General features: G+C 34.3%; 1 protein-coding gene across 13 annotated transcripts in view; it reads right to left on the bottom strand.

Moving 5' to 3' along the window:
- Positions 1 to 27,434, bottom strand: part of SOX5 (SRY-box transcription factor 5) — a 1,016,716-nt gene that overhangs the window by 118,930 nt on the left and 870,352 nt on the right. For 10 of the 13 annotated variants that reach the window (XM_076007578.1, XM_076007575.1, XM_076007577.1 and 7 more), the window contains one exon: positions 14,703 to 14,826. In XM_076007578.1, the coding sequence (XP_075863693.1) occupies positions 14,703 to 14,826 (124 nt within the window). The remainder of the gene's footprint in view (positions 1 to 14,702; positions 14,827 to 27,434) is intronic. The other 3 variants (XM_076007574.1, XM_076007584.1, XM_076007585.1) reach the window with 1 other exon arrangement.

Genomic DNA, 27,434 nt, shown 5'->3' with positions numbered 1-27,434 from the left:
ATGTGGGTAGCTAATATTTGTTGGCTTTTAGTATTCTGTTAAAAATATATTACATATACATATAAACATATGTGTATATAAAATCTCATTTAATCTTTAAAACAACATAGTAGGATAGATATTATTCCCATCCTACAAAGTTAATAAAGAGTATCAAGGATGATCCCACAGTTAATAAGTACTAGGAGTCATTACTATTTTAATGAGGAAAAAAATTAAGTTTTAGAAAACATTTACTACTTTTAAAGTATTATGCAAATGTATACTTCAATTTTCATAATACATTGACTTAATGTTCATTCCATTAACATATATCAAACTCTTACTATGATGTGGAGAACACAAAGAAATAAGAGTCAACCCTTGCTTTCATGACACTTTCAGTTATGAAAATAAAACATATATGGAAAGTGAATCAAAATTATATGATGTTAAAGGAATAATAAAGGCAACAATTACCAGAGAAAGGAAGAGTTTTTACAAGCTTGAATCAATGTGAAAAAAAAATCAGTGGAAGGCTGGGTTTGAATTAGGCCTTGAATAAAAAATAAGAACTAGAAAAAAATGAGAGAAGTCTATGAGTCACAATGCCTGGTGTAAAGGAGCTGCTCAATAATGTTTGTTGAATGAATAAATCAATGAGCCCAAAAGTAAGAAGTACTCCAGGATCAAAGAAGTGAGTGAACAAAATGTCTTCCTGAACCAGTCTGTAGGTGAACCCATTTCATATAGTAGCAAGAAATATTGATATGTTTGATTAGACGCTATTGAGGACTTTAAATACCAAGGTAAGAAATGTGTACATAATTGTCTTTAACTAAATGCACAGTTATCTCCAATGCTAAAAAACAAAACCCCCTGTAAAATCACCATCTACTTTGTCTCATCATCTAAATTGTTAGAAACTAGTCTATCACTCAGTGATAATCTCAAATCCTTCTCCTACACTTTAGTTCTCAATACATATACTTTTTTAGAAAAGCTTTATAAATTTACTAATGACCTCTGACTTGCCAAATTTTAATGAACATATTTCCACAACAGCTAATTATTAATAGTAATGATTCCCCCCTTCTCTAACTACACATATACTCCCTTGGCTTTCTTAAAACATGCTCTCCTTGCTCTCCTCATACTTTGCTCATGCTGACTTTATTATTTCTATAATAGGCAGTTCTACCTTCCTTCACTCATCCCTTAAATATTGGTATTCCTTGGGGTCTAATGCTCAATGCTTGGTTTTTCTCATTTTATTCATTTTATCTGAATAATGTTATCTAATCTTATGATTCTCATTCTGTTCACTTTATCTGAATGATCTTATCCAATCTCATGATTCAACAGCTATATAAAAACTAATATATTCCAAATCAGTGACTCCAGCTTAGACCTCTCCCACTTTCTTTTTCAGATCAATCCTCTCTAGCTGTCCCATAGGAAGCTCAATCTCCACATGTGCAAAACTCAAGTCATCATCTTTCTTTGAAGATCTGCTTCTACTCCTGGTATTTCACTTTACTTAATGATGAGACCCAGTCACCTGGACTGTAAATATCAAAGTATCCTTCATTTCTCCCTCCCGTTCACCCCTCTATGGCGATTCAATCACTAAGATCTGTTCCTTTTGACTCCCAGGTTTACATTTCTTTCTATGAGAAGAGCCTATCAGTCTTCCAAGCTCTAGTGCTCTGCTAAAGACATTAATTCTCTATTCAGTTTCTTGCGGCACTTATTACAGGGTCTCAATAAATATTAATTCCTCTATTTAAAAAGTGAAATAAATATTGATTACATACTATGTGTTGGGGCTGAAAAATGCAATAGTGAACAAGAAAACTATGCCTTGACATGGATGGATGGATGGATGGATGGATGGATGGATGGATGGATGGATGGATGGATAGATGGATGGGTGGATGGATGGAAGCCATTATGATCTCAATCTGTGTTTTAGCCTTTCAGTGGTTTTTCACATCTTCCAGCATGTAATGTCTATAAATATTTCCCTGTATTGGTCTCGTATGTCTTCAAACTGTGAATCACTCATAATTTCTTATCTTATAGATTACTATTAACACCAAATTCTTTATAGGTCCATGTGAACCCTATTCTATCTCTTGCTTTCCAGTCTTTAGCCAGGCTGTTTTATCTGCCTAGATTGTTCTTTCTGTGTCCCTCCACCCCAACCACTTTTTTAATTGCTTAGTTGCCTTTACCCTTTAGTATTTAAGTCAGAGCCCCCCCCCCCCAACACACACTAAGAATCCTTTACTGATACCTCTTACACTCTTGGATTTAAATTAATTCCCTTTCCAAAGACTTCCCTTAAAATATCCGTATCTCTAAGATATTACAATGGCTTATATTCTTGTCTTAGTTCATTTGGGCTGCTACAATCAAATATCATACACTGGGTAGCTTATAAAAAACCAACATTTATTTCTCATATCTCTGGAGCCTGGGAAGTCCATAATCAAGGCACCAGCAGATTCTGCGTTTGATGAACACTTGTTTCTTGATTCACAGATGGTGCCTTCTTGCTTGAAAAGGGCAGGCAGCTCTTGGGGGCTTCTTTTATAAGGACTTTGCCCTTATAACCTAATCATCTCCCTAAAGGTTCCACCTCCTAATACCATCACCTTGACTGTTAGGACTTTAGCATATGAATTTTGGTGGGACATAATCATTCAGACCATATCAATTGCATTTTCCTCAACTAGACTATGAGCATTCTAAAGGCAGGGACTATGTGTTACTCATCTTTACACCTTCAGTCCCTAGCATAATGCCTGATGCACTTAAGGCTTAAAATGTTTACTGACTGAATAAATGAAGGAAGAATTCATTTAATTAAGAAATTAACAAATACCAAATACAGGCAATAACACTTGGCATATCAAAAACTTAAGGTTTAGCAGAAGAAAGAGATTATAAGCAAATCATTATACAAATAAGTAACAAATTAGCTTTTTGTGTAGGTTTTAATTCAAACAAACACAATGTTCAGTTACAAATAATAAAAGGTCAGAAAATGAAAGGGAACAGAGAGGCCTACAGTTTGGGGATTTGAGGAAATTAGGACACAGAGAAGGTAAAGAATAAAATAATCTCTTATAACATATTTTCAAATAATAGTAATTCTTTTATAATATTCCATAATTTTCTTTTATAAATTCTTACCCTCTTTGGCATTGAAAATAGATAATATGCATTTCTGAAGTCTTAAAATGATTTCTCTTCACTAACAAGAATCCATTAGTATGATGGATTCTTGTTAGCAAATTCGTATGATTTCATTATCTACTAGAAAAGGGATATTCCATATAAAAATAAATACAAATAAAAAATAATAGAAACAAAATCCTTCTTTGTCATGATTGTTTCATATCATTTTAGACTTTATGAAAACCAACCAAGTTAAAATATGTGTCACTTTAGACTTTCCAAAATCCAACTAAGTTGAAATTTGCTTCCTTATGCAATAAGCTCAGCTATGCTTTCTCCCTCATGGTAAGTAGTTAAATTTATAACCATTCTCCCTCCTAAACCATCTTGAGGAAACCAAAAACAATTGATTTGGTATACGCACATTAAGATAAAGGAGTTTCTAAATGTAGAAAATCTGTAAAGCCTTTTTAGATTTGCTGGAATAGCATAATATGACTAACATTTAAAACTTCATGAGAAACGCTAATATTTTGTATTAACTTTCCTAGAATGTTAAGTAATGAATATAAATATTTCATATGAATTTTATTTGAGAAAGTAAAATTAATAAATTAGCTCTTATTTGACTATATAGCTATATTAAAAGACTATATTATGAGGTAATTGTTAGTTCTTAACTGCTTTGTCACAGGCCAACTTTTTTTCAATAAGATGTTTTAAAAATAAAATATATTTTTATGACTTTTTAATGTGGCATAGCAAATGAAAACTTTATCATAATTTAATAGTTACCTAGTTGGCTAGTTTAGAAAAAGATTAATTTATGAACTCTTTTAAGAAACACCTCTTAGAATGGGAAGACATTTCTGCATATAAAAGATACAGCATTCTTCTTCACCTCTTTGTCCATAAATTGGAGAGTGAATCAATGAAAATTCCTGGATTAATTATCTAAGAAATCTGAGTATCCATGAAAAGGTGACAATGAATCAAAAAAGCCTCCTTTTCCTTCTGTATTCCAGCCTTACTAGTCATTTAAACTACTTTACAATAACTCATGTTAAGCTGCTCAGAGAGTCATTAATTAAGGAACTGCTTCTACATCAGATCTATTCATATATTAGAATACTGTGTCTACATTTTGCCTCTGAGTCTTATGAGGAAATGAATGGTATCAAGAAAATGCATCCAAAATGATTCAAATATTAGAAAGTAGGAATTTGGAACATTCTTATAAGCTACAGTAAACCAAATCAAATGCAATTTTTGTTTCATTTCGTACTTTAAATATTAAGGCTTAGGCCGGGCATGGTGGCTCACGCCTGTAATCTCTAGCACTCTGGGAGGCCGAGGTGGGTGGATTGCTCAATGTCAGGAGTTCGAAACCAGCCTGAGCAAGAGCGGGACCCCGTCTCTACTATAAATAGAAAGAAATTAATTGGCCAACTAATATATACAGAAAAAATTAGCTGGGCATGGTGGCACATGCCTGTAGTCCCAGCCACTCGGGAGGCTGAGGCAGTAGGATTGCTTGAGCCCAGCAGTTTGAGGTTGCTGTGAGCTAGGCTGACGCCATGGCACTCACTCTAGCCTGGGCAACAAAGCGAGACTCTGTCTCAAAAAAAAAAAAAAAAAAAATATATATATATATATACTAATATATATATAAAAAAATATATATATATATATAGTAAGGCTTAGCAAGCATTTAATTTTTTGACAGCCTTTTTCTAACCATGCCACTTTTCTCTCAATCACGGCTTTTGACAGACATTTTACCTCCTGGAGTGTATCCAAACTCTGTAGTCTGCAGGTGAGAACGGGAAGCTTCCTAAATCACTGTAACAGTCAGCCTATGGGATATACATTTGGGATGACTCAGCCTAGAAGTTTCTACTAAAATGATAAATTTTAAACCTTTGGAAATTAAGAAATGTTATGAAATTTTCCCTCCCTTCTCAAAATGAAAAAATAAAATACATAATACAAATGTCTTGAATGGTCAGAAGTATAGTAACCTACCATAAATTCCTGAAATCTTTTTCATTATGACATATATTCTAAATTTTCAAAATGGGAGTATATATTTAATGAATAATGTTATATTACACTTATACAATGAGTTTACTTCTTTAGGAATGCATATACTCATTCCATTTAAATTTTACAATCTCCTTATGAAATGGGTTGGGCAGACATTACTGTGGCTGCCTGAAAGACAAAAAAGCTAAGGCACAGAGAGGAAAATGATTTGCCTCAGGACAGAATAATATGGAATGGGACTGAGACTGCTAAGGTATTCTGACCCCTTGTTTAATTTTTTTTTTCTGACAGAATTTATTAACGCCACAAATTAATAGTTTCAAATTACAAGTCTGATCATTGCTTATTCATGGCCCACTTGGACCAATTCTGAATGCTTTAAATACTCCATGAACCGACTCAGACAGCAGTAGAGATCAGAGGCAATCTGTCAGTTGAAAAATGTTCAGAAACGAACAAATAAACTAAAGTAAAAGATCATATAGAGGGAAAGAAGGTGGTTACATGAAGAATTCAGTGGAGGCAAATATGTGCATGCAAAAATATTCACTGTTGCATTGTTTGGAACTGTAAATGTTGTAGACAAGTGTTCACTGGTGGAGAACCCAAATAAAATATGATATATCCAAGCATAAGGAAATATGATATGGGATAATTTATGTCTGAAAGTATAGAAGAAGAAAGATGTCCATGACACATTTTTTATATTTGTAAGTAATTTATAGTCCATATAGCATATATCCTTGCATACGTTTATATTATATAGTATATATTATATATGTACATATATAATATATGTACATATATGTATCATACATGTATCATATATGTATCATACATGCCTATTATAATACACAAATATGCTATCATCCTATATATTACATATCTATAACTAGATATATGACAGATGTATATAATAAATGCATATTTATATCTGTGTTTACTTCTGGAAAAATATGCACCAAATTAACAGTAGTTACCCCTGGGAAGTGGGATTATAGCAGTGTGAAGTGTATGAGTGTAGGTAGATAATTTTTAGCTTCTGTTTTCTGTACTTCTCCATCATTTGAGGTTTGTGCATTTAGCATGTGCTGTCTTTAATATATTAGAAAAAATGAGAAGAGGATTATGAGCTGACTCTATGAGGTCCGTCCAGAAAGTATCCAGCCAGGTAAGATGAAAAATAGAGACATTTATTGAAGAACATACAAAGATACAAAAACATTGTACACAGGACAACAATGCCTCAGTCCCCTTCAAAGTAGGCACCTTGGGACCTCACACAGTTCTCCCAGTGTCTCTTAACCTAAGCTGCACACGTTCAATGTTCTCAGGTGTCCTATTTGTTGCAGGCCTTCCAGAACGTGGATCACTTTCAACAGATTCTCTTTCAATAGATTCTCGATCATCCTTGAAGTATTTTGTGCCACACTATTATTTGAGCTGCACTCATTGCATCATCCCCGAAAGCCTTCTGAGTCATCCAAATAGTTTCCGAAGAGGAATGTTCAAGCTTAACCCAAAATATGATGCAGATTCATTGCTCTACTTGCTCATTTTGAATGCAATGGCCACACTTTACACTCAATAGCATGTTGCTCCCTACCCACTGGTGCTGTGAAGCCGTCATTGTCCACGCATGCGCGTTACAGTCCACTCGCCTTGGCTGCCTGGTTACATCTATGTTACGTAAACATTCATTCTCCTTATATTATTAACAATGGCTGGATACTTCCTGGACGGACCTCATATAAATAGGTTTGAGAAATGTTCATATATACTCTTTGAAAATAGAGCCAAAATAAATTAATAGGGAAATACTACTGTTTAAAAGGTTGTTTTAGTTCTTTCTCCCCTGCCTTTGCCCTTTCCATTGGCTGGAATGGGGATTTGGTAGCTGGATGAGATATTTAAGATTATGAGGTGTAAGCCACAATTTATGGAGAGCCGTGTAATAAGTAACAGAGCAAGCATAGGTCTTGATATCACGGAGCTGCCACATAAGCAAGGCTTGGACTGTTGTGTGAGTGAAAAATATTCTCTTACCATGTTCAAGCTAGTATTAGTTTGGACTTTTACAGCAGCTAGACCTGTAACAAAATTAATGCAGTATCCTATTTCACATGATATTATATTCCAAGATCATGACTTTTTCTGTCTTCGTGGAAAATATGTATCTATTGTAGAGTCTGAAGCAAAATGTTAGCCTGTTTTTGCTAAATATTTTTCTGCTTCCATAGTTTCCAATCAATCTCATGACAAAAATTTGCCATTTAATGGAGCTTTCTACAGTGCAAGAGTATGCTTATGGGAGATTGCCATTGTCCAGCATCGTGAACAGTTACATTTATTCAAATAAAATAATGTATTGCTCTTCTGCATTTATACTTCAGTTTGATGAGCTTAGCCTGAGTCAACCACTAAGATGAGATTCTATTCTTGCGTGGCAACAAAAATATAAACCCAGAAATCTAAGAGTTAGACTCAACTATGGCAAATTCATATAGTAGTACCACATTTTGAGGCCTCTTGGCTGATAGCGCAGAGGTGCTAGCCACTCTTTCCATTTGATACATGAACATTGTGAGGAGGAGAATCACGTCAAAAAGAGAATACCGAGCCGAACTGGCTTTAGGTTTAAACTGAATGGCATTCTTGTGTTATTAATCATTAAAAAGCAAACAGGATGGATTAAAAAATTAGCTATAGTTATGGTCTAATAAAATCTGAGGAATTTATCAAAGAAAGGGTTTTCGCTTTTTTATTTGTGTGTATGTGTTTTGGTGGTGGTAGTGTGTATATGTGAGGAGGACTGGTTACTAATATAGATCAGTTATCTCACAGAGTTATGATGATTAAAATGTGACTATGTTTTTATAAATGATAACTGCACAGTTACAAGCTGTTACTTTTATTAATATATCAAATTATAATAACATGACTGCCACAACAGAGACATCTCCCTTGTTTCAGGGATAAATCTTATAAAAATACTATCAGCTCCATTTTTTAATAAAAAAATATATATATTTTATTGACCTGGAAACACTTCTCCCATCAGAACTGGATGGTGGCTGTCACCATATAATTATGGAATGTTGTATACATTTTTAAACCCAGTTCTCATTTTTCAATCATTTCATATTTTTGAGCCACTAATCTAACTTCCTTCAAATGAAAATTTAAATGATTGGCTGTTCAGGTAATAAAGCGATTCTTTAAAAAAAAAAAGATATTTGCAAAGCTCTACAATTAAGTCGGGCTCTCCTAAAGTCATTGGTTTACATGATTTTGAGAGTGGGGTGTAGAGGGGAAAGAGTTGGTCACTATAATTCTAACACACACAACACTGAAGCCTGAAGATATGATTACAGCCATTTCTCTCTGCTTATTTACAAAGAGCCTACAGTGTGTGATCTTGACAACACATGTCTCCTATTATGTCAGTTTGATAAAAGTGTACCATATCAATGGTTTTTAGCTTGTGATTTGGTGATTGTTTCAGCACCGACTGTCAACGACCTGTATGTCAGCTGACACAGCTAAATCAGAAATTAGCATGTAGTCTCCTAAAATACCAGACACATAGACCCTTTGCACAAGACAGATATAATGGAACCCACATGATACCCCCATTAAACAATGAAACATGTGACATTAACTGAAAACAGGAACACATCAGCAAATATGCCCGAGGAAGTTTATGGTATTTAACTCCTAAACATTAATTTTATTGTGGTGTATGAGGAACTAATTAACTGAGAGTTTCCTTTTTTATTGGAAGCGGAAATACTGTTCAGAAAACTGATGAAGAGTAAATACAACATATTTTAAGTTTATTAAGCTTGGCTCATCGACTTCTATTTATTTAAGCTAATCTCATAAAGCAATTAAATATTTCAATCAGTAACTTTATATGGCTATTTTATTTAGCACATTTCTGAAAAATTAATCAATGTGTTAAAATGCAGAATGAGTATAAGAATATATTTCTAGTTTTATACAACCAAAACAGTGACTAAATACATGTTCTAAAAATCATATGATCTTTTCCAACATGAGCTCTGATAAAAAAAAAAAAAGTGAAAAATGACAACAGAAAAAGTTTTGAACTTGGTGATTATAATGAAAACAGTTAAGGTTAAGGTTGTATCAAATGAAACAAATGTTTCTATCGGCACTGTACTGCTTTTCTGCAGTTACTATTTTCTTCAATCAGAGGAAGCCTCATTTCAGGTAAAGCAGAGTGAGTTTGATCCTAACTCAGAGTGAGTCATATCAATAAGATATGAAATGCAAATAAAGGCTGGGTGTAGTTTTAGAATCCTTTTTCTTTAAAAAACAGGATCTATGTTTTGCTGGCATTGTCTTATCTCGGTATTTATCATTTATAAATAAGCTAATAAAACAAGACATAGTGCTAGGAACTCTTTCATATGTAATCTTATTTAATCTTTGTAACAATTCAGTAAAATGGGTTTTCTTAATCTGTTGTGAAGATGAGGAAACTGAAACTCAGTAGCTTGCTTAAGGACAAAGAGTACAATGAGGCAAAACCTGATTCCAAGTCCAGGCTGTCTCATTTTAAGTACCTCTCCATTTGTAGTTGCCTATTTGAAATTGAGTTGATTAAATTAAAGCAAATAAACAATAATTGAATGCTTGAAATCATATAGGCAAATAAATCAACTGGTATAGACACATGAATTAATTATCTTCATAATATTATATATAGCTCTATAAGTACAAATTAAAGTTTGTTATAATATTCTGTTCTGTGGTTGGCAATACGATAGGACAAGAATAACTTTCAGGTTAGAAAAGATGACAGTAATTTTTAAAATGAATATACACTCGAGTAGGCCAAAAGTTCCTAAACTGTTTTGGTTTAAGGCACCCTCAGTGGTTCAATCAATTTTTCATTGTATGTTTTGGACAAAAGAAAAATCCAATCACTCAATTTTATTAAGAAGTAAAGACCAAACAACTTATATATGGTAGTTTACATAGTGTCTGATAGATGCCTCTATATTTTCCTTGAAATTTAAAAATATCCTGTGTGCCTCTATGAATTAGCTAAGCATCCTGGGAACCTTGCACAGTTTCAAAACCATGGCACTAGGCACATGCTGGACTATGGGAAAAGGCTCTGTACCTATCGGTATATGACACATCCAATTTGACACTTTGGGGTAAACTATCAAGCCTGCTCTTTTACAGCTGTTTGTTTTATACTATATATATATATATATATATATATATATATATATATATAGTTATTTTATTGGATTTTGCCATTCCTGCAGATTTTTAAATTTTCACATAAAATGTCTTTCTGCCAAAATTTCTAAGGCATCTAACTATTACAATTACATGACTGGGAATTTTACACCCAAACAGCAAGAAGGGGGCAGAGGACTGCAGTCATTAGTAGTAAGAGAAGCACCTCCATCTCTCATTTCTGCCTCTAAAATATGCACTCTGCGGGAACAGCAGTGAACCTGAGGAGGCTGTGTGTTGTGGAAACAGGACTGGAGTGGGAGTCAAAGTGCTACTGACCAAACTTACTCCCTTCAATAGCCTTATCTCAAAAGTTTCTCTCAAATCTAAATTGCTGAGCTAACACCAATCGCACCTTCAAAATTATTTTCCTTTATAAGTAGAATTTTTTTCTAATATGAGCAAACACAAAAACGCTATCTTCCTGAAAACGTAAAGTTGTTCTGCAGGTGTTGAAGGCATTTAAATTTTATTTCAAAGATATGTACCTGACACAAACTTCACAGCTTACATGTTGAAATCTTTGATTAATAGGTTAGGATACGACTCAGGCTTTCCAGCAGAGGCAAATGGACTGTGTCCCTAACTCTTCAACCATCCAATGTGTTCTTGAACCAATTCATTTGCACACTCAGTTATTTTACAATTTAGAATTTAAGCCACAGTTACGTAGTTCCTCAAACTTATTTAAAGGCTGTCATGATTATTATTTGATTAACATGAGTTATTATCCACAAATATAATTTAGAATTGGGATTTTTAATTATGTGTTATAAAATCTGGGGTGTGTTTACATATAGCAACCTGGAAGACAGTTTTAGCAGACCTGACAAGTTAAAAATAGAGATTACTGGACTATTTTTTTTCCTGAATGAATTGACGCCTGAATGAAGTGGCTAATTAAACCAGTGTTTTTACATAGTTATTTTCAAGTTTTCTATTTATCATATATATGTATCAGAAGGATTTAATTTAATAATATACAATTTGTTTTACCTCCTTAGAAGTTTGCAAAGATTTGTATATTTTAAGAAATAAGGAGAAAAAGCACTAACTAAATATGGATCCAGGAAGATGTGTGGTTTCATGCTTGATTTCATTAATACCAAATGCCAAAACAGAATCTGAGATTCTGGTAATAATATACCAATATCTGTTAACTAATTTACATATTTATGCATAAGAGTAGACTATAATATTCTCTAAAGCTCCCTTTCTATCTAGGCAGTTTGCTCTGAAGTCTCTGGCTATGCTGCTATGAATTTATTCTTGTACTGCTTAATGATGTGCATTCTAGCACTTAACAGGGGTCCAGCAACTACATTTTGTGTGTCGCCATTCCATGCCATATTTCCACCATTATATTTCTTAAAGAGAAAATATTTTTGTGTCCAATCAAAAGCTTCTTTCTCAGATAACAGGAGATATTAACTCAATCTACAATGGTTAGGCTCCTCAACCGATATTTTTATTTTATTTTTCCCCTTTCATGAACATTTAAAGTTTCTGGTTTAGTTCCAGAGAGTTTTTTTATTTTTCATGTATTTTATCAAGAAATATAGACTAAACAGGAAACTGTATCAGTATGTTCTATGAACGGATTGATGAAAAGCATCTGGGTTTTTTTTTTTTCTTGCAATAAATAGTGTATCTTTCATGTTTACTTGAAATTAAAATCAAGATGAGTTAGTCAGTCTCTTTCATTGAGAACTAAGTAATATCACTTAAATCAAAACAATTCACAACCAGAAAAGTCACAAATTATTGACAATTACAAGAGGAAGAAAATAAGAAGTCCCACTGAAGAGAGGAATTGGCAAGATTTCTTCTCCTCCCTCTATTCCTTTCCTGCAATGTGATTAAGGAGAAATAGTCTGGACTATTTATCACTTCCACACAGCTCTTCATTCAAACTGACTCAGTGTGCCAGAGTGTCAACAAGGGTGGCACTTTCTTTTGCTACTGGCTTCTGCTTAGTTCCAGTGTTTGGCATGATGTCAGTTTCAAGCTTGCCAGCAGCTATAGAAGCTTTATTCTATTTTATTTTCAAGGTTACAAAAGAAGTGGTATTATTTTTAACTTTAAGCACTGAAGGCATGAATATGAAATGGTTAATATACTAACAATTTTGGAAAGGGAAAGATTTCTCCATGCCACGTTGCATTAACACTGAACAGATTTAGTATGCCAACTTTGTCAAATAGGAGTGAGGCAGAGGTGTTCTTGACCTTTTCCAGGCCTACAGTTATGCTGTTCATACTCAATGTGGTTTTCTCTTCAGCACAGTATTTGCTAATAGGACTTATTTCTGCAGTTGCTGCAAAAAACTTTTTTATTTTTTTGGAGACCAGAACTAGTCTATACGTATATATTGCAAGTAGAGTCTGAGGCAACCAATGGTTTTTAAAAGTCTCTCCTTTTTTTATTTTAGTAACTTTACTAAGATTACCAAAAACACATTGCAAAAAGTAATGTGAAAAGTAATTCTTTAGGGAAATGGAAACAAAACAAAAAATCTTTTATGATTAAAAACTCAGAATTTAGTGTAGCAATAGAATTTAAAATTCTATTCTTAGAATTTATAATATATAGAATAAATATAGTCCTTAATTATAAAAAAGAGTTGGTGTATCTGGATGAATTGATGACCTACAAAGGTCAAAATGACAAGGAAAATAATACTGAATGAATAAATTAAGGGTCCAGAGTGAGAACACATAGGAACACAGGACACCAAAGTCAAGAGAAAGATTTACGAAAGCAATATAAAAATTTCAAAGACCAAGTACATATAAGTATGAATTCTTATAGTCCTGAGGTCATATCACTTTTATCTCATCCCCAGAGTTGCAAGCTACTCATCTCAAATGGCTATATTTAAGAAATTATAGTCCATTTCTTCAATATGATATAGAGACTTAAAGTCTAAGAATAAATGCTAAAATTCCCCATGTGAAAATTCAAGACATCACCTGTTGGGAAACTAAGAACTTATTTCTAGTAATGTTAGAGTATTTCAAATGCAATAAATACTAAAGCATATCAAGATGTTAATGGGACTATTTATTAAAATATATATGAGCCAGAATCCACTGGAATTTAAAGATATTTTATATGGATATCTAAAATAATATTTCACTATTTTTTTCAATAGTGTTCTAATTTTATCAATTAAAATATTTCAATAAACTTTCTTTTTCTATACTGCTTCTGGTAATGTTCCAGAAGATACTTAGTTTAGTAGTCTAGCCCCTCTTTGGAATATGAATTACTATTTTTACCTCAGAGAATACAGCTGGCATTTTGACCATTTAAATTTTTAACAATAAACTACTCGTTTTGTTTCCAAAACTAACAATGTGCAACTTAGATTTGGGTATAAAAGAGAAAAAGGCATAAAATCAGAATTGTCTGAAGTTAATAAGCAATATAAACAGTTATCTAGGTGTAACTTATCACTTAGTGCAAAACATGTCCTTTACACTGATTGTATTGAGTATTCATTCATTCATTCAAAAATGTTGAACGTTCTACTAAAAGTTGAGATGTAACAATGATAGGATAGACTCAGCAACTGCCCTCACAAAGCTTACAATTAATGGTGAACAAGAAAATATTCAGAATCCAAGGAAAGCAGGAGAAAGGAACCTAACCTAGGTCAGGCAAGTGCTCCCCAATCTGAGGTGGAAGAGATTCACAATACCAAGGAGAGTGAATCTTGGTCCATAGTCAAGAAAGAGAATTTTTTAGTCTAAGAACAAAAAAGACTAGTGAGAAATTAGGCTATAAATATACGGAGGAGACAAATAACAGAAGGCCAACTAATTCACATTAGGAAATTTGGATTTATCTTACTGGGCAATGGAAAACTATTGAAAATGGAAAATGGAAAACTATTGACATATTCCTATGTCATCTATGCAAAAATAAAATGAACCCCCAAATTACATTCATATTTTAAGAATACACTGGAGAAGGATGTTATGAAACTGAATTACAAAGAGCAAACATTGGCTTCAGACGCATAGAAATAGTCTAAGGTCTTTTAAAGACCAACACAAACCACTTTCCCACATCTTCTGTGTGTTTCCTCTTCAAAATGAAAATGCTATATGGGTGATCTCATTTCTTGGTGTGGCAGTAATATTGAACGGCCTAATTTAAAGCTGTGCCCTCCACCCACTCCCAAATGAAAAATCAATGGTACTTACTACATCCAGCCTTATAGCTGAAGCCTGGAGGAAGAAGGAATCCTTGCTGGGCAGCTGCAGCCAGTGTCCGTTGATCAGGAGGGAATACAGGAATCATTAATGGCGGCAGCTGACCTTGAACCTGCTGAACGTGATAGAGCGAATCAAAGAGAAGAAGTTTTGATGCTCCAATGCTTCTTCCCACCCTCCTTATTTCATGATAAAAGACAATCATTCATTCAATTCAAAACACTGGCACAGAAGCTTGCTCGAACACTGGGCTTGAATGAGGACATACCTTGGGACTACCCAAGAGAGGAGAAGCAGAAAAGCCTAGAGTTAGACGGTCAAACCTCTAACCTGATGAATATTTTCCCTACACGATATCTTTGACAGTGATGACAACATCACTGCTTTGCCTAATAAGTCCTTTTCATATTGCACTAAAGTAATGGTTAACAAATTACCCCACAGAATGAACTGTAATCTCCCTCTTATAAATCCCACCTGTTAGGACTAATGCTACCTTGTGCAACAAAACTAACTGCATTGTTTTATACATAAATAGCTCTTTACCTAGTTGAGGATAAATTCTCATGTTCATGTACAACACTGGAATGTTAAAATTCTTGAATATAGTTATGGACTGTATTCAAAAGAGTAATTAGAAAGCTTAGAGAAAATGAAAACTGACCCCTTTCTTCACAGAATAGGTAAGTGGTGCCAAAAGAGAACCGATTCGCTTAAGGCCATGGAATTAGTTAGAACTGGGTCTCATATCCAGTCTCTTGAATTCTGCTACAGACCATCTCTACTACACTTTTGTCCTTGTCTAGCCCTTTTGAAGCAATCGAGCCACTCCTTAAGCTACGTGGCCTCAATTTTGGTTGCCCTCTTTGGAATACATGAATTTGTTGGTGCCACTCTCAGAGTATGGGGTTCATATCAGTTAGTAAACAGTCAAGCACAATAAGATCGCTATCTTATTTGAACTAAACAGGAATGTTTAGAAATATAACCTAATGTCATTTCTGCAACTGTGTCACATTACTGACTAATGTTGAAGTTGTCATGAACTAAAAGCCCTAGGATTTTTAAAATAAATACTTAAGCAAGAAATCTCAGGTGAACATTGATTATTATTAGTTAGGGTTGGTCACTGGATATATGGATGAGAATTTAGAATCATGTTAAAAATTACATATCTGACACTTTATTCTCCTTTACTAATCTTCCCACACATTGAATAATTTAGTTATTGGAAAATATTTAATAAATACCTACTTTGTACAAGAAACTGAGCTAGGCAGTGGGGATATAATAGTGAACCCAGGCCCATGAAGCTTTGATTATAGTGGGGATGATGGCAAAAATTTTAAAAAGCAAAACAAGCAAATATAGAGAAACAATTACAAATTTACTCAGTCACTAATTCTAACAGCACCTCAGAAATATCTCTCAGATATGTTTTCCTGTTTTCCCAGTTGCATTACACATTCCCAAGGTTCTTATGATTATTATAGTTCTCATCATTTCTCACTTTAAAAATCCACCTTCAATTTCTCCTTTATTTCATCTTTCACAGTTAACCTTTGAGCTATTTCTGAGATTTTGGTTGGTGAGTGCGGAGAAGAGTGAGGAATGAGAGAGGGAGAAAGATAGAGGGGAAAAGTGAGGGAGGACGTGAGAGGAGAGAGAGAGAGAGAGAGAGAGAGAGAGAGAGAGAGAGAGAGAGAGAGAGAACTATATGAATGGGAGATCTGTTTGCAGTAATGAGTCCGAATTGGAAAGCATCTCTTGCCAAAAGGATTTTAAACCTATCATTGCCACCAGAGTGAAACTGCAAAGGAAATGACAACAACCAGTAAAACAAAAAGACAGCGTCTTAAGGTTAGGGCTGAAGGTCTGTAACACCAGAGCCAACATTTTTAGAGCATATTGGAAGAAAAAAAAACTTTATGAAAAACCTATTGATTAAAGACTCAGAGATTAGAGACAGCATGTTGAGAAAGCATGTAGAAACAAGTAACCTAAAACAAGAGGCAGATACCCCAAGGCAAATAGCATGGAGGCTAGTTCAGTGTGAAAAGAGGATGCAGACATGAATAACAAAGAAACAAACAACAAATCAGCCACATCAGTGAAGGGTTATCACCATCTCCTATATATTATTTATATTTCACTGTTTGTAAGTAAGTTATTATATTTCATATAGCACATCTCCTTCTTTCTAAGATACCACTGATTATAAGATGTACCATAAACTTAATGATAGCAATTTGGAGTGAAGAAGAAAAGGATCCTCAAATTAAACATATAACAGGGTTATAAGAGGCATCAAAATTTCAGATGTGTTAAAATTTGGGAAATTAATTTCTAGAATTGCAGAAACAATAGGTGTTTCTTTTAGTGCAGTCATTCTCAAACTTGAATGTATTGTCACAATACCAAACCTGCCCTGCAGGAAATACTCAAAACTGCATTATATGTGGATCAGTACAATAGTCACCTACCAGAGTAAAGCCATCCAAAAGCTAAAGATCAGGGTTCATACAAAACAATAGTAAAAAAGGAAAAACAAAGCAATAAGGTACTACCCAACAGGATGAACAGGACAGCATCCCATATATCAATTCTATCAATCAACATGAATGGTTTGAATTGTTCACTGGAGAGACATAGGTTAGCTGAACGAATAAAAAAGAATACAAATCAAGTTTCTGCTGTTTCCAGCAAACACATCTAATCCACAACAATGCATACATACTCAAAGTGAAGGAATGGAGAGAAAATATTCGGTGCAAATGGAAACCAAAAGAAAGCAGATATAGCCATTTTCTTATCAGATAAAATTGACTGTAAATCAACAACAGTAAAGAAAGATGAAGATGGTCATCATAAAATGGTAAAGGAAGCAACTCAACAAGAAGATAGAACAATCCTAAATATTTATGCATCTAACAAAGGAGCAACCATGTTCATAAAGCAAACCCTCCTATATCTAAGCAAAGAGATAAACAGCAGCATCCTAATGGCTAGGGACTTCAACACCCCACTGACAGACCTAGACAGATCATCCAAGCAAAAAATAAATAAACACTGGATGTAAATTGGACTCTAGAATAAATAGGACTAACAGACATTTATAGGACATTTTACCCCTCAACTGTTGATTATACAGTCTTCTCATCAGCACATGAAACATTCTCCAAGATTAATTATATTTTATGCCACAAATCATGGCTCAACAAATTGAAAAAAAAATGAAATCATACCAGGTATCTTCTCAAATCACAGTGGAATAAAACTAGAAATGAACACCAAAAGAAACACCTAATATTATACAAAGTCATGGAAATGAAACAACCTCCTGCTGATTATTGGACCAATGATGAAATTAAAATAAAAATTAACAGATTCCTCAAATTGAATGACAAAGAGGACATGAGCTATCAAAATTTGTGGATTTAGCAAAAGCAGTCCTAAGGGGGAAATTCTTAACCTTAAATTCATATAACAAAAACACAAAAAGATTATAAATTCACAATCTAATGATATGTCTCAAGAAATTAGAAAAGGAAGAACAAATCAAACCCAAAGCCACTAGAAGAAAAGAAATAACTAAGGTCAGAGCAGAATTAAATGAAATCAAAAACAAGAAAATAATACAGAAGATCAAAAAACCAAAAATTTGTTCTTTGAAAAGATAAACAAAATATATAAACCTCCTAAAATATTAACCAGGGATAGGAGAGAAAGGACCCAAATAAGCTCAATCAGAAATGAGAAAGGAAATATTTCAACTGATAACAAAGAAATGAAAAATATCATCTGTGAATACTAAGAAAATCTCTATGCACATAAATTCAAAAACATAGAGGAAATGGAAAAAATTCCTGGAATCACACAACCTCCCAAGACTCAATCAGGAAGAAACAGAATTCCTGAACAGACCAATAACTAGCAACAAGATTGAAGCAGCAATAAAAAAATCTTCCAACAACAACAACAACAAAAAAGCCCCAGACCAGATGGATTCACAGACAAATTTTATCAGACCTAAAAAAAGGGTTAGTACCCATATGGCAGAAATTATTTCATAACATCAAGAAGGAGGGAATCATTCTTAAGTCATTCTATGAAGCCAGTATCACCTTGATACCAAAGCCAGAAAAGGACAATACAAAAAAAGAAAACTACAAATCAATATCCCTTATGAATATAGATGTGAATATCCTCAATAAAATACTAGAAAACAAAATTCAACAGCACATCAAAAAGTAATTCACCATAACCCAGTGGGCTTCATCACAAGCATGCAAGGATGGTTCAACATACATACTTCAATAAATGTAATCCATCACATAAACAGAAGCAAAAACAAAGATCATGTGATCATCTCAATAAATGCAGAAAAAGCATTCAACAAAATTTAGCACCCTTCCATGATAAAAAAAACCTCAACAAACTAGGCATAGAAGGAACATATCTCAAATTTATATAAAAGCCATATATGACAAACCCACAGCCAACATGATATTGAATAGGGAAAAGCCAAAAGCATTGCCACGAAGAACTCGAACAAGATGAGGGTGCCATTGTCACCACTTCTATTCAACATAGCCAGAGCAATCAGGCAAGAGAAAGAAATTAAGGGTATCCAAATGAGGAAAGAGGAGGTCAAGCTATCACTTTCTGCTGATGATATGATCTTATATCTAGAACCCCCCAAAGATTCCACCAAGAGACCCCTGGAATTGATGAATAAATTCAGCAAAGTCTTAGGGTACAAAATCAAGGTACACAAATCAGTAGCATTCCTATACACCAGTAATAGTCAAGCTGACAGTCAAATCAAAGACTCAATTCCATTCACAATAGCTACAAGGAAAATAATATACCTAAGAATATACTTGACAAGGAGATAGATAAAAGATCTCTACAAAGAAGAGACTAGGAAACACTTAAGAAAAGAAATCACAGATGATCCAAACAAATGGAAAAACATATGTTGCTCATGGATTGGTATAAACAACGTTGTTAAAATATCCATACTACCTAAACTGATTTACAGATTCAATAACAACATCATATTTCACAAATCTATAAAATATACTCTTACACTTTGTTTGGAACCAGTATAGAGCCCAAATAGCCAAAAAAATCTTTAAAAAAAAAAAAAAGGAACAAATCTGGGTGCATCACATTACCAGACTTCAAATTATACTACAAGGTTGTAGTAAACAAAACAGCATGTTACTGGCACAAACACAGAAACATAGTCCAATGGAAACTCAGATATAAAACCATCCACATACAGCCAATCAATATTTGCAAAGCAGACAATAATATACACTGGGGCAAAGAATCGGTTTTTAATAAATAGTGCTCAGAAAACTGGAAGGCCACTTGCAGAAGAATGAAACAGGATCCATATCTCTCACCACTCACAAAATTAAGATGGATAAAAGACTTAATTGTAAGGCATTAAGCCATCAGAACACTAAAAGAAAATGTTGGAAAAACTATTCTAGATACCGGCCTAGGCAAAGAATTTATGAAGAAGACCCCAGAGGCAATCATAGCAATAACAAAAATAAACAAATGGGACCTGATTAAGTTAAAAAGCTTCTGCACAGCCAAGGAAATAATCAATAGAGCAAACAGACAACCTACAGAATGAGAGAAAATATTTGCTAGCTATACATCTGATAAATGGCTAATAATCAGAATCTACAAAGAAACTCAAACAAATCAGCAAGAGAAAATTCAAACCATTCCATCAAAAAGTGGGGAAAAGACATGAGCATAAGCTTTTCAAAAGTATAGAGACAAATGGCCATTAAATATATGAAAAATGCTCAATGTCACTAATCATCAGGGAAATGCAAATTAAAATCACAATGAGATATCACCTTACCCCTGTTAGAATGGCTTTTATTAAGGTGTCAAAAATATAAATAATAGATGCTTACATGGATGCACAGAGAAAGGAATGCTTCTACACTGTTGATGGGACTGCAAATTGGTACAAACTCTATGGAAACAGTATGGAGATACCTCAAAGAACTAAAAATAGACCTACCATTTGATCCAGCAATCCCACTACTGGGTATTTACTCAAATGAAAATAAGTAATTTTATCAAAAAGACCACTGTACTAGAAAGTTTACTGCAGCACAATTCACAATTGCAAAGATGTGGAATCAACTCAAGTGCCCATCAATTCATGAGTGGATTAACATGACTGTTTTCTAGGTATATCATGGAATACTACTCAGCCACGAAGAAGGATGACTTAATGCCTTTAGTAACAATTTGGATGGAACGAGAGACCATCATCCTAAGTGAAGTAGCTAAAGAATGGAAAAACAAACACCACAGGTACTCACTATTAAATTGGAACTGATCAATGAGCACACATGTGCATAGAGGGAAGTAAAACTCAACAAAGACCAAACAGGGTGTAGGGGGGAGGAGCAGATGAGCAATAAGCTACTCAATGGGTACAATGAACACTAACTGGGTGAAATGCACACTTATAACCATGGTTCAAATATTATAAAAGTGATCCATGTAACCAAAGATGTTTGTGTTCCAGTAATACTTGGAAAAAGAAAAAAAAAAGGAAGGAAAGAAGGAAGGAAGGAAGGAAGGAAGGAAGGAAGGAAGGAAGGAAGGAAGGAAGGAAGGGAGGGAGGGAGGGAGGGAGGGAGGGAGGGAGGGAGGGAGGGAGGGAGGGAGGGAGGGAGGGAGGGAGGAAGAAAGGCAAGGAAAGGAAGGAAGGGAGGAAGGAAGGAAGGAAGGAAGGAAGGAAGGAAGGAAGGAAGGAAGGAAGGAAGGAAGGAAGGAAGGAAGGAAGGAAGAATCACCTGGCAAGCTTTGAAACATATCAATGCCCAAACTGATTCCTAGACCAGTTGAATGTGAATCTCCAGGGGTAGATCCAGCCATCAGCACTTTTAAAAGCTCTGATGGTTCCAGTGAGTATTCATGTTTGAGAAGTATCATTTTAAAAAGTGCTTTCAGCCACTGTCAATAAATCTTTTTGTCTTTAACAAGTAGTAGAAAGGGAGACTCTACCTGACTATTACAGGTTCTGGTGTTCAGAAGAAGAAAAACAGATAGTAATCCTTGTTTCTCATAAAATTCCTTCTAAATAAGTCTTGGATCTGTATTTTATATGCTCCTCTTGTTTAAAAACTTTTATGGTTTTCTTTTACCTGAAGATTAATTACCAAATATCTCAGCATGGTATTCAAGATTCTTCATTATTTATCCCCAGTTTATCTTCCCAGACATTTCTGCTGCTCTTCTTCATATAACCTGAGCTCTTGTCCCTAAGGATTATGAAGAGTTCATTACATAATTTTTGTTCTTCCATGTTTGCATGTGTTCAATAGTATTTTCTCCTGTTTTAAATGATGTATCTTTTCCTTTCTTCCTGGCAAAAATACAGTCATTCTTCAAAGGCTTTTGAGACATATATAATTCTTTGCCTATAAAGCACTTCATTCTTATGGTACCAATCTTTAGGCAGAAAGAACTGTAACTTTTGTTAATTTCACAAAGCCAATACAATACCTTCTGTACAGAATAATAGTTACTTATATAATGTTGACTCTTCCTTATGATCTATGAACTTATTTAGGAAATGGGCTCATTGTAAGTTTAGAGCTCAACAGCTGAAACTATTTATGTATCAACAATCCATAAATACAGAATCCCAATGAATTATATTGTCCCACCATTCTAGTAACATCTTCATTTCCCAACTCAAATGCCCACAACAGGCCTGTAGCACAACAATGACCAGAAAGGAATCCAATTTCACTAGAGAAGAGTAGTAGGATAAAGTACTGGTTGCTTTGTGTTCCTACTTTTAAAGTATGGCTAAGTGGTCTTATACATTATGATATATCCATGATTTCTGGAATAATGTATGCATGAAGAAAGAGAAAAGTAATCCAGAAATATTAGAAATTTATTACACACTGTTGTAACAGACAGATGTGCCTATCATGTTCTGGTACCATGTTGTTTTAATTATTATAGACTTGCACTATGTTTTAATAATAGGTAAGAAGTATTCTATAATTACTATTTTCTATTTCAAATACTGCCAGATTTTTTTACATTTATTTTTACACGTTAATTTAGAATCTGGAATTTTTATTTGAATTGATTAACCTGATATCTTGATGTCTAACAGCAGGTTATATCTTTCAATTTATTCAAATCCTTGTTTGCTTGGCATAACTCTTATAGTTTTCTTGGTAATTTTATTTCTAAAGTTTTTTTAAAAAGCATTTTTTTCCATTATATAGGAAAAGTTTTCTTGATTAACTGGTTGCTGTTTATACACAAAGCACACTCATCTATAGCAGTTTTTATCCATATAATTCATTTATACTTTAGCAGTTTATTTAATTTTTTCAGATACAATTTTTAGTATTTTAAGTAACAAATTACAGTGAATTCGGGGGCTTTTATTAAATGTGTTTTCTAAACTTTTGCCTTTTATTGATCAAATTATTGAAATGCATTTTGTTTTAGTATTATAATTTGTTTAAGTGTCTACATTTTTCAAGATCCACATGTAAAGAGTGACATAGAATTTTTAAGCTGAGAAAGATCCCAGAGATTATGTGACACAACACAATCCTCATGCTGATAAGGAAACAAGACCTAGCATGGTCAAATAAATTGTTCAGGAACCCACATTTAGATAAAAGCAAAGTTAACACTGGAACTGCATCTCTTGACTCTAAATCTAGTATTCTTTCCCCTACACAGTAGGAAATGTAGGGGAAGGGTGGGGGCAGAAAGGAACTAAAAGGGGAACCAAAATGGAAAATAAACCTCATTTCATACTCCCAATGGTAGGTTTTCTTTAGAATATCGTAGAACAGATTTCAGTGTAGTATACTATTAATATTTGGAAAAAAGGTAACCCTTTGCACTCACCTGCTTTTTTCTCGATTCCTTTATTCTACTCAGAATTTAATTTTTTAAATACCCCAGATTCTACAAAGCACGGCAGTAGAATAAAAAACTGGAGTTTCTTTTCATACAAATTTATTTATTTGGATTTTTTTATATTTCAAATTATTGATACATTCAAAGAATAATTTTAATCTCTATAATTTTTCATGGTATGATATTTTTTTGAAACATTCACCCACATGAAGACCTTTCACCTTTCCTTCACATGTTTCACAAATATAAATCGTCTCTCTTCTTCCTCCTTTGATTTTTCTGTTAGAACAAACAACACAATCTTTGTGTTTTTTGTTAGGGTGAGGTGTTATATGGAGCTTTTTGTTATATGGAGCTTTTCATCTAAACGTTGCTCTAAGTTAGTGGATAATAATCTACCCCTGGAAGTTAGTGTACCATCTCTGCATTTACATTTTACTTGTCCTTTCATGCTAATGAAAACAAGAAAAGATACTGTAAAAATAGACAAAAATCCCCCTTCCCCCCACGGTGAAACTACCTGTCGAGTGTGGCTCAACATACAAACTGCTACCGATGCTAACCGTGTCGAGTGACACTCGACATCCGAGTGCAAAGGGTTAACAGTAAAATAAATATAATCCAAAATGTGTAATTAGTCTACACACGCAACTCAAAATGCTTCTCAAAATATAGTTGATCCTCATTATTTGTGGATTCTATATTTCTGAATTTGCCTACTCCCTAAAATTTACCTGTACTCCAAAATCAGTACTGGTTGCACTCTTCTGGTCATGTACAGACATGTGCAGAGCAGGGAAAAATTTTGTTGGCACTTCCACGTTTCAAATGCCCCAAGTATAGTGCTAAAGTGCTCTTTAGTGTTTCTGAGGTGAGAAGGTTGCGATGTGACTTATAGAGCAAAATTTGTCTTAGATAAGCTTCATTCAGACATGAGTTATAGTGCTGTTTGCCATGAGTTCAATATTAATGAATGAATAATAAATAGTAAACAAGATCTTTTTAAACAAAACCACACATAAAACAAGGTTATGTATTGACAGGCTGATGAAAGTGTTGTGACCAAAAACTCACAGGAACCTAACTACATTCCCCATAGGAGCTATTGTTCAGTATTCACTAATTCAGAGTTCACAGCAACTTTATAGATCATAATTAGTGCGGATAATTACCATTGACTGTATTATTCCTATATCTTCATCTCATTGCTCAATTTGCATTTCACTGTTGCTGAAATTTAGCCACCGTTTGGGAGAAAAGGACACGTGATCAAAACAATATATTGCTTTCTGGGCAAATTTTAAAACTAATTTGTTATAGGGTTAATAATTCATTCTATGTATTTGCTACTTTTGAGTATTTTCAAATCCTAATCACTATTAACTTCATTTCTTTTCTTTCACTGAATGCATGAAATTCCCTTGAAACTCCTAATTAAGTTTTAAAATGTATGATAGCTTCAACAAAATATTTTAGTTTTCAATAAAAGATTTTAGTTTTTTTAATGGGGGAATGTTATTCACAAGTTAGAATAATTCATAATAAATTTAAAAGGCTACTTCCTATATTTTCTAAACCTTAAAACGAAATATTGTGTCTTAGCACTTAGCACTTGTTATGCTTCTACCACAATATACTGCATATATTATATCCTCTAAAATTTTACGAATCCAACACAAATCAACCATACCATCACACTTATAAAAAATGAAGTAAATAGCTGACAATTATTCATAGCTAAATATTTATTTATTGAATCAACATTCACTAAGCAGAATGCACACTCTCTGGTAACTGGGGATTAAAAGGTGAACTCGCATACATGCCTGCTCTCTAAGAGGAGCCCTGAATCTTGTGGGGCAAATGAACAGATACTTATGATACACTGTTGTTAATTCAGCAATAGAGACTTGCATAGGATGCCATGGAAGCACAGGAGGGAGACTCTTAATATAGCCAGGAGAAGTCCACAAAGGCTCTGTGGAGGTAGGTGTAGCAGGTATGGGGCCTGAATGGATAAACAGGAGTTAGCCACAGGGATGGGTGTGTGAGAAAAGAATTCCAAGCAGAGGGGGAGACATGAGTAAAGGAACAGGAGTAAGAAAAAACATCACGTGAAAGGGACACTATCAGCAGTCTAGAATAGCATAAAAAAAAAAAAAACAAAAAACAAAAAACAGTAAGGAGAAACTAGTGGTGAGAGGTCTGCCTGAATCAGTCTATGTATCAGGGTAAGAAATTCGAGATTTCCCCTGTAAATTCCAGGGGATCACTGGGGGATTAAGTAGGGTTGGTAGAATACTCTGATGGATATATGGACAAGAGATTTGAGAGGCCCAGCAGAGAGATCAAGTTGGAGGTTAACAAAGTGGAACTAGGTAATAGATTATGAGGACTTAAACAGTAGTAGCATAGTTCTGGATATGGAGAAAAAGCCAAGAAATATTTAGGGGAATAACACTGCAGAATTTAGAAGTGAAAACAACAGAATCAAAGACAATCTTTGTTACAATTATGTTACTCTATCTATAGTGGTAGGACACAACTGAAAAAAAAAAGAGAGAGAGGTCTTAATAATAATAATTTTCATGGAAAAATGGTGAATGTAGTTTTGGGCATGACATGTTTGAGGTGGCTAAATGATGTTCCCTTGCAGATATATTTCCAGCAGACAGACACTCTAGTCTGAATCTAAGAGAAGAGATCTGTAGAGGCCATGGTTTGGGGAGTCATTAGTTAATGAGAATGAACTAGACAATCTAGAGAATGTCTGAAGGATAAAGAGAGGACCAGCTAAAGTCATCTGGGTAGCAACAGCAATTCAACAAAGAATAGAGGAAGTGGAGTCTACAAACAGAGAGGTGAGATAAGAATAAAGATCATGAGAGTACAGAGTGTCACAAAAATCAAGGGAACTGCAAGACCAAGGGAGTGAACTAACAGTAAAAAAAAAAAACCCAAAAAACAAAGTAGCAGAAAGAATATTTTTAGAGACCAAAATTAATGTCTTTTGGAACTGCTACTTGGAAGATGAATCAGTAATATCAATTCTACTAGAAAAGAGGGTAGAGACCATATCTCAAAAGGCTGAGGACTGAATGACAGTCAAGAAAAAGGAGACAATTGTAGACTATTCTTCAGAGGAAGCTGATAGGAGGTGAGGAGAGACATTTGATAGTGTCTGCAGAAGGATGTGAAGTGAAGGAAAGGTTTTCTTTAGGTAGCAGTTTTGAGCATGTTTACTGGCTGAAAGGAGCAAATAGAAGTTTGAGAGTTTTATAAAGAGGAAAGAGAGAAACTAACTGGTGGACCCAAATTCCAGAGGAGGCTGAAAGGCAAGGAAGAGCTGGAGGAATTAGTTTTGAATGGAAGTGGCGTATCACCCTCTGGGCCCCGAGGAATGGAGCTATATAAATGAATGGAGGCAGGTGTACTGTATAGGTAGGAAAACAGGAAGGTAAGGAAAATCAGGCCTGACAGAAGAAATGTTCTCAGTGATGAAGGCAAGGTCATGTCTAGAAAATAAGAGATTGGGACTGAGGAAAGAATCAGGAACAAGATAAGGAAGTTTTACATGGCCCTTGTGAGAAATGAAAGAGAAAGCAAACCATAGGCAATTAAAAGAGTCATAGAAAATGCTAAGACCTTAGGTGAGAGCACACGAATCATAATGCTGTCACACTTCCCCTGTGATTTTCCCCAAAATGTGCCTAGTCTCTGTGGCTGAGGATCAGAGAAGATGAATTTGATCATTCAAGTCGGGGAAGAAGAAGG

This window comes from Microcebus murinus, chromosome 10 (genome assembly GCF_040939455.1).
Source record: "Microcebus murinus isolate Inina chromosome 10, M.murinus_Inina_mat1.0, whole genome shotgun sequence".
Taxonomy (NCBI): Eukaryota; Metazoa; Chordata; class Mammalia; order Primates; family Cheirogaleidae; genus Microcebus; species Microcebus murinus.
This window is presented reverse-complemented; position numbering and strand designations above follow the sequence as displayed.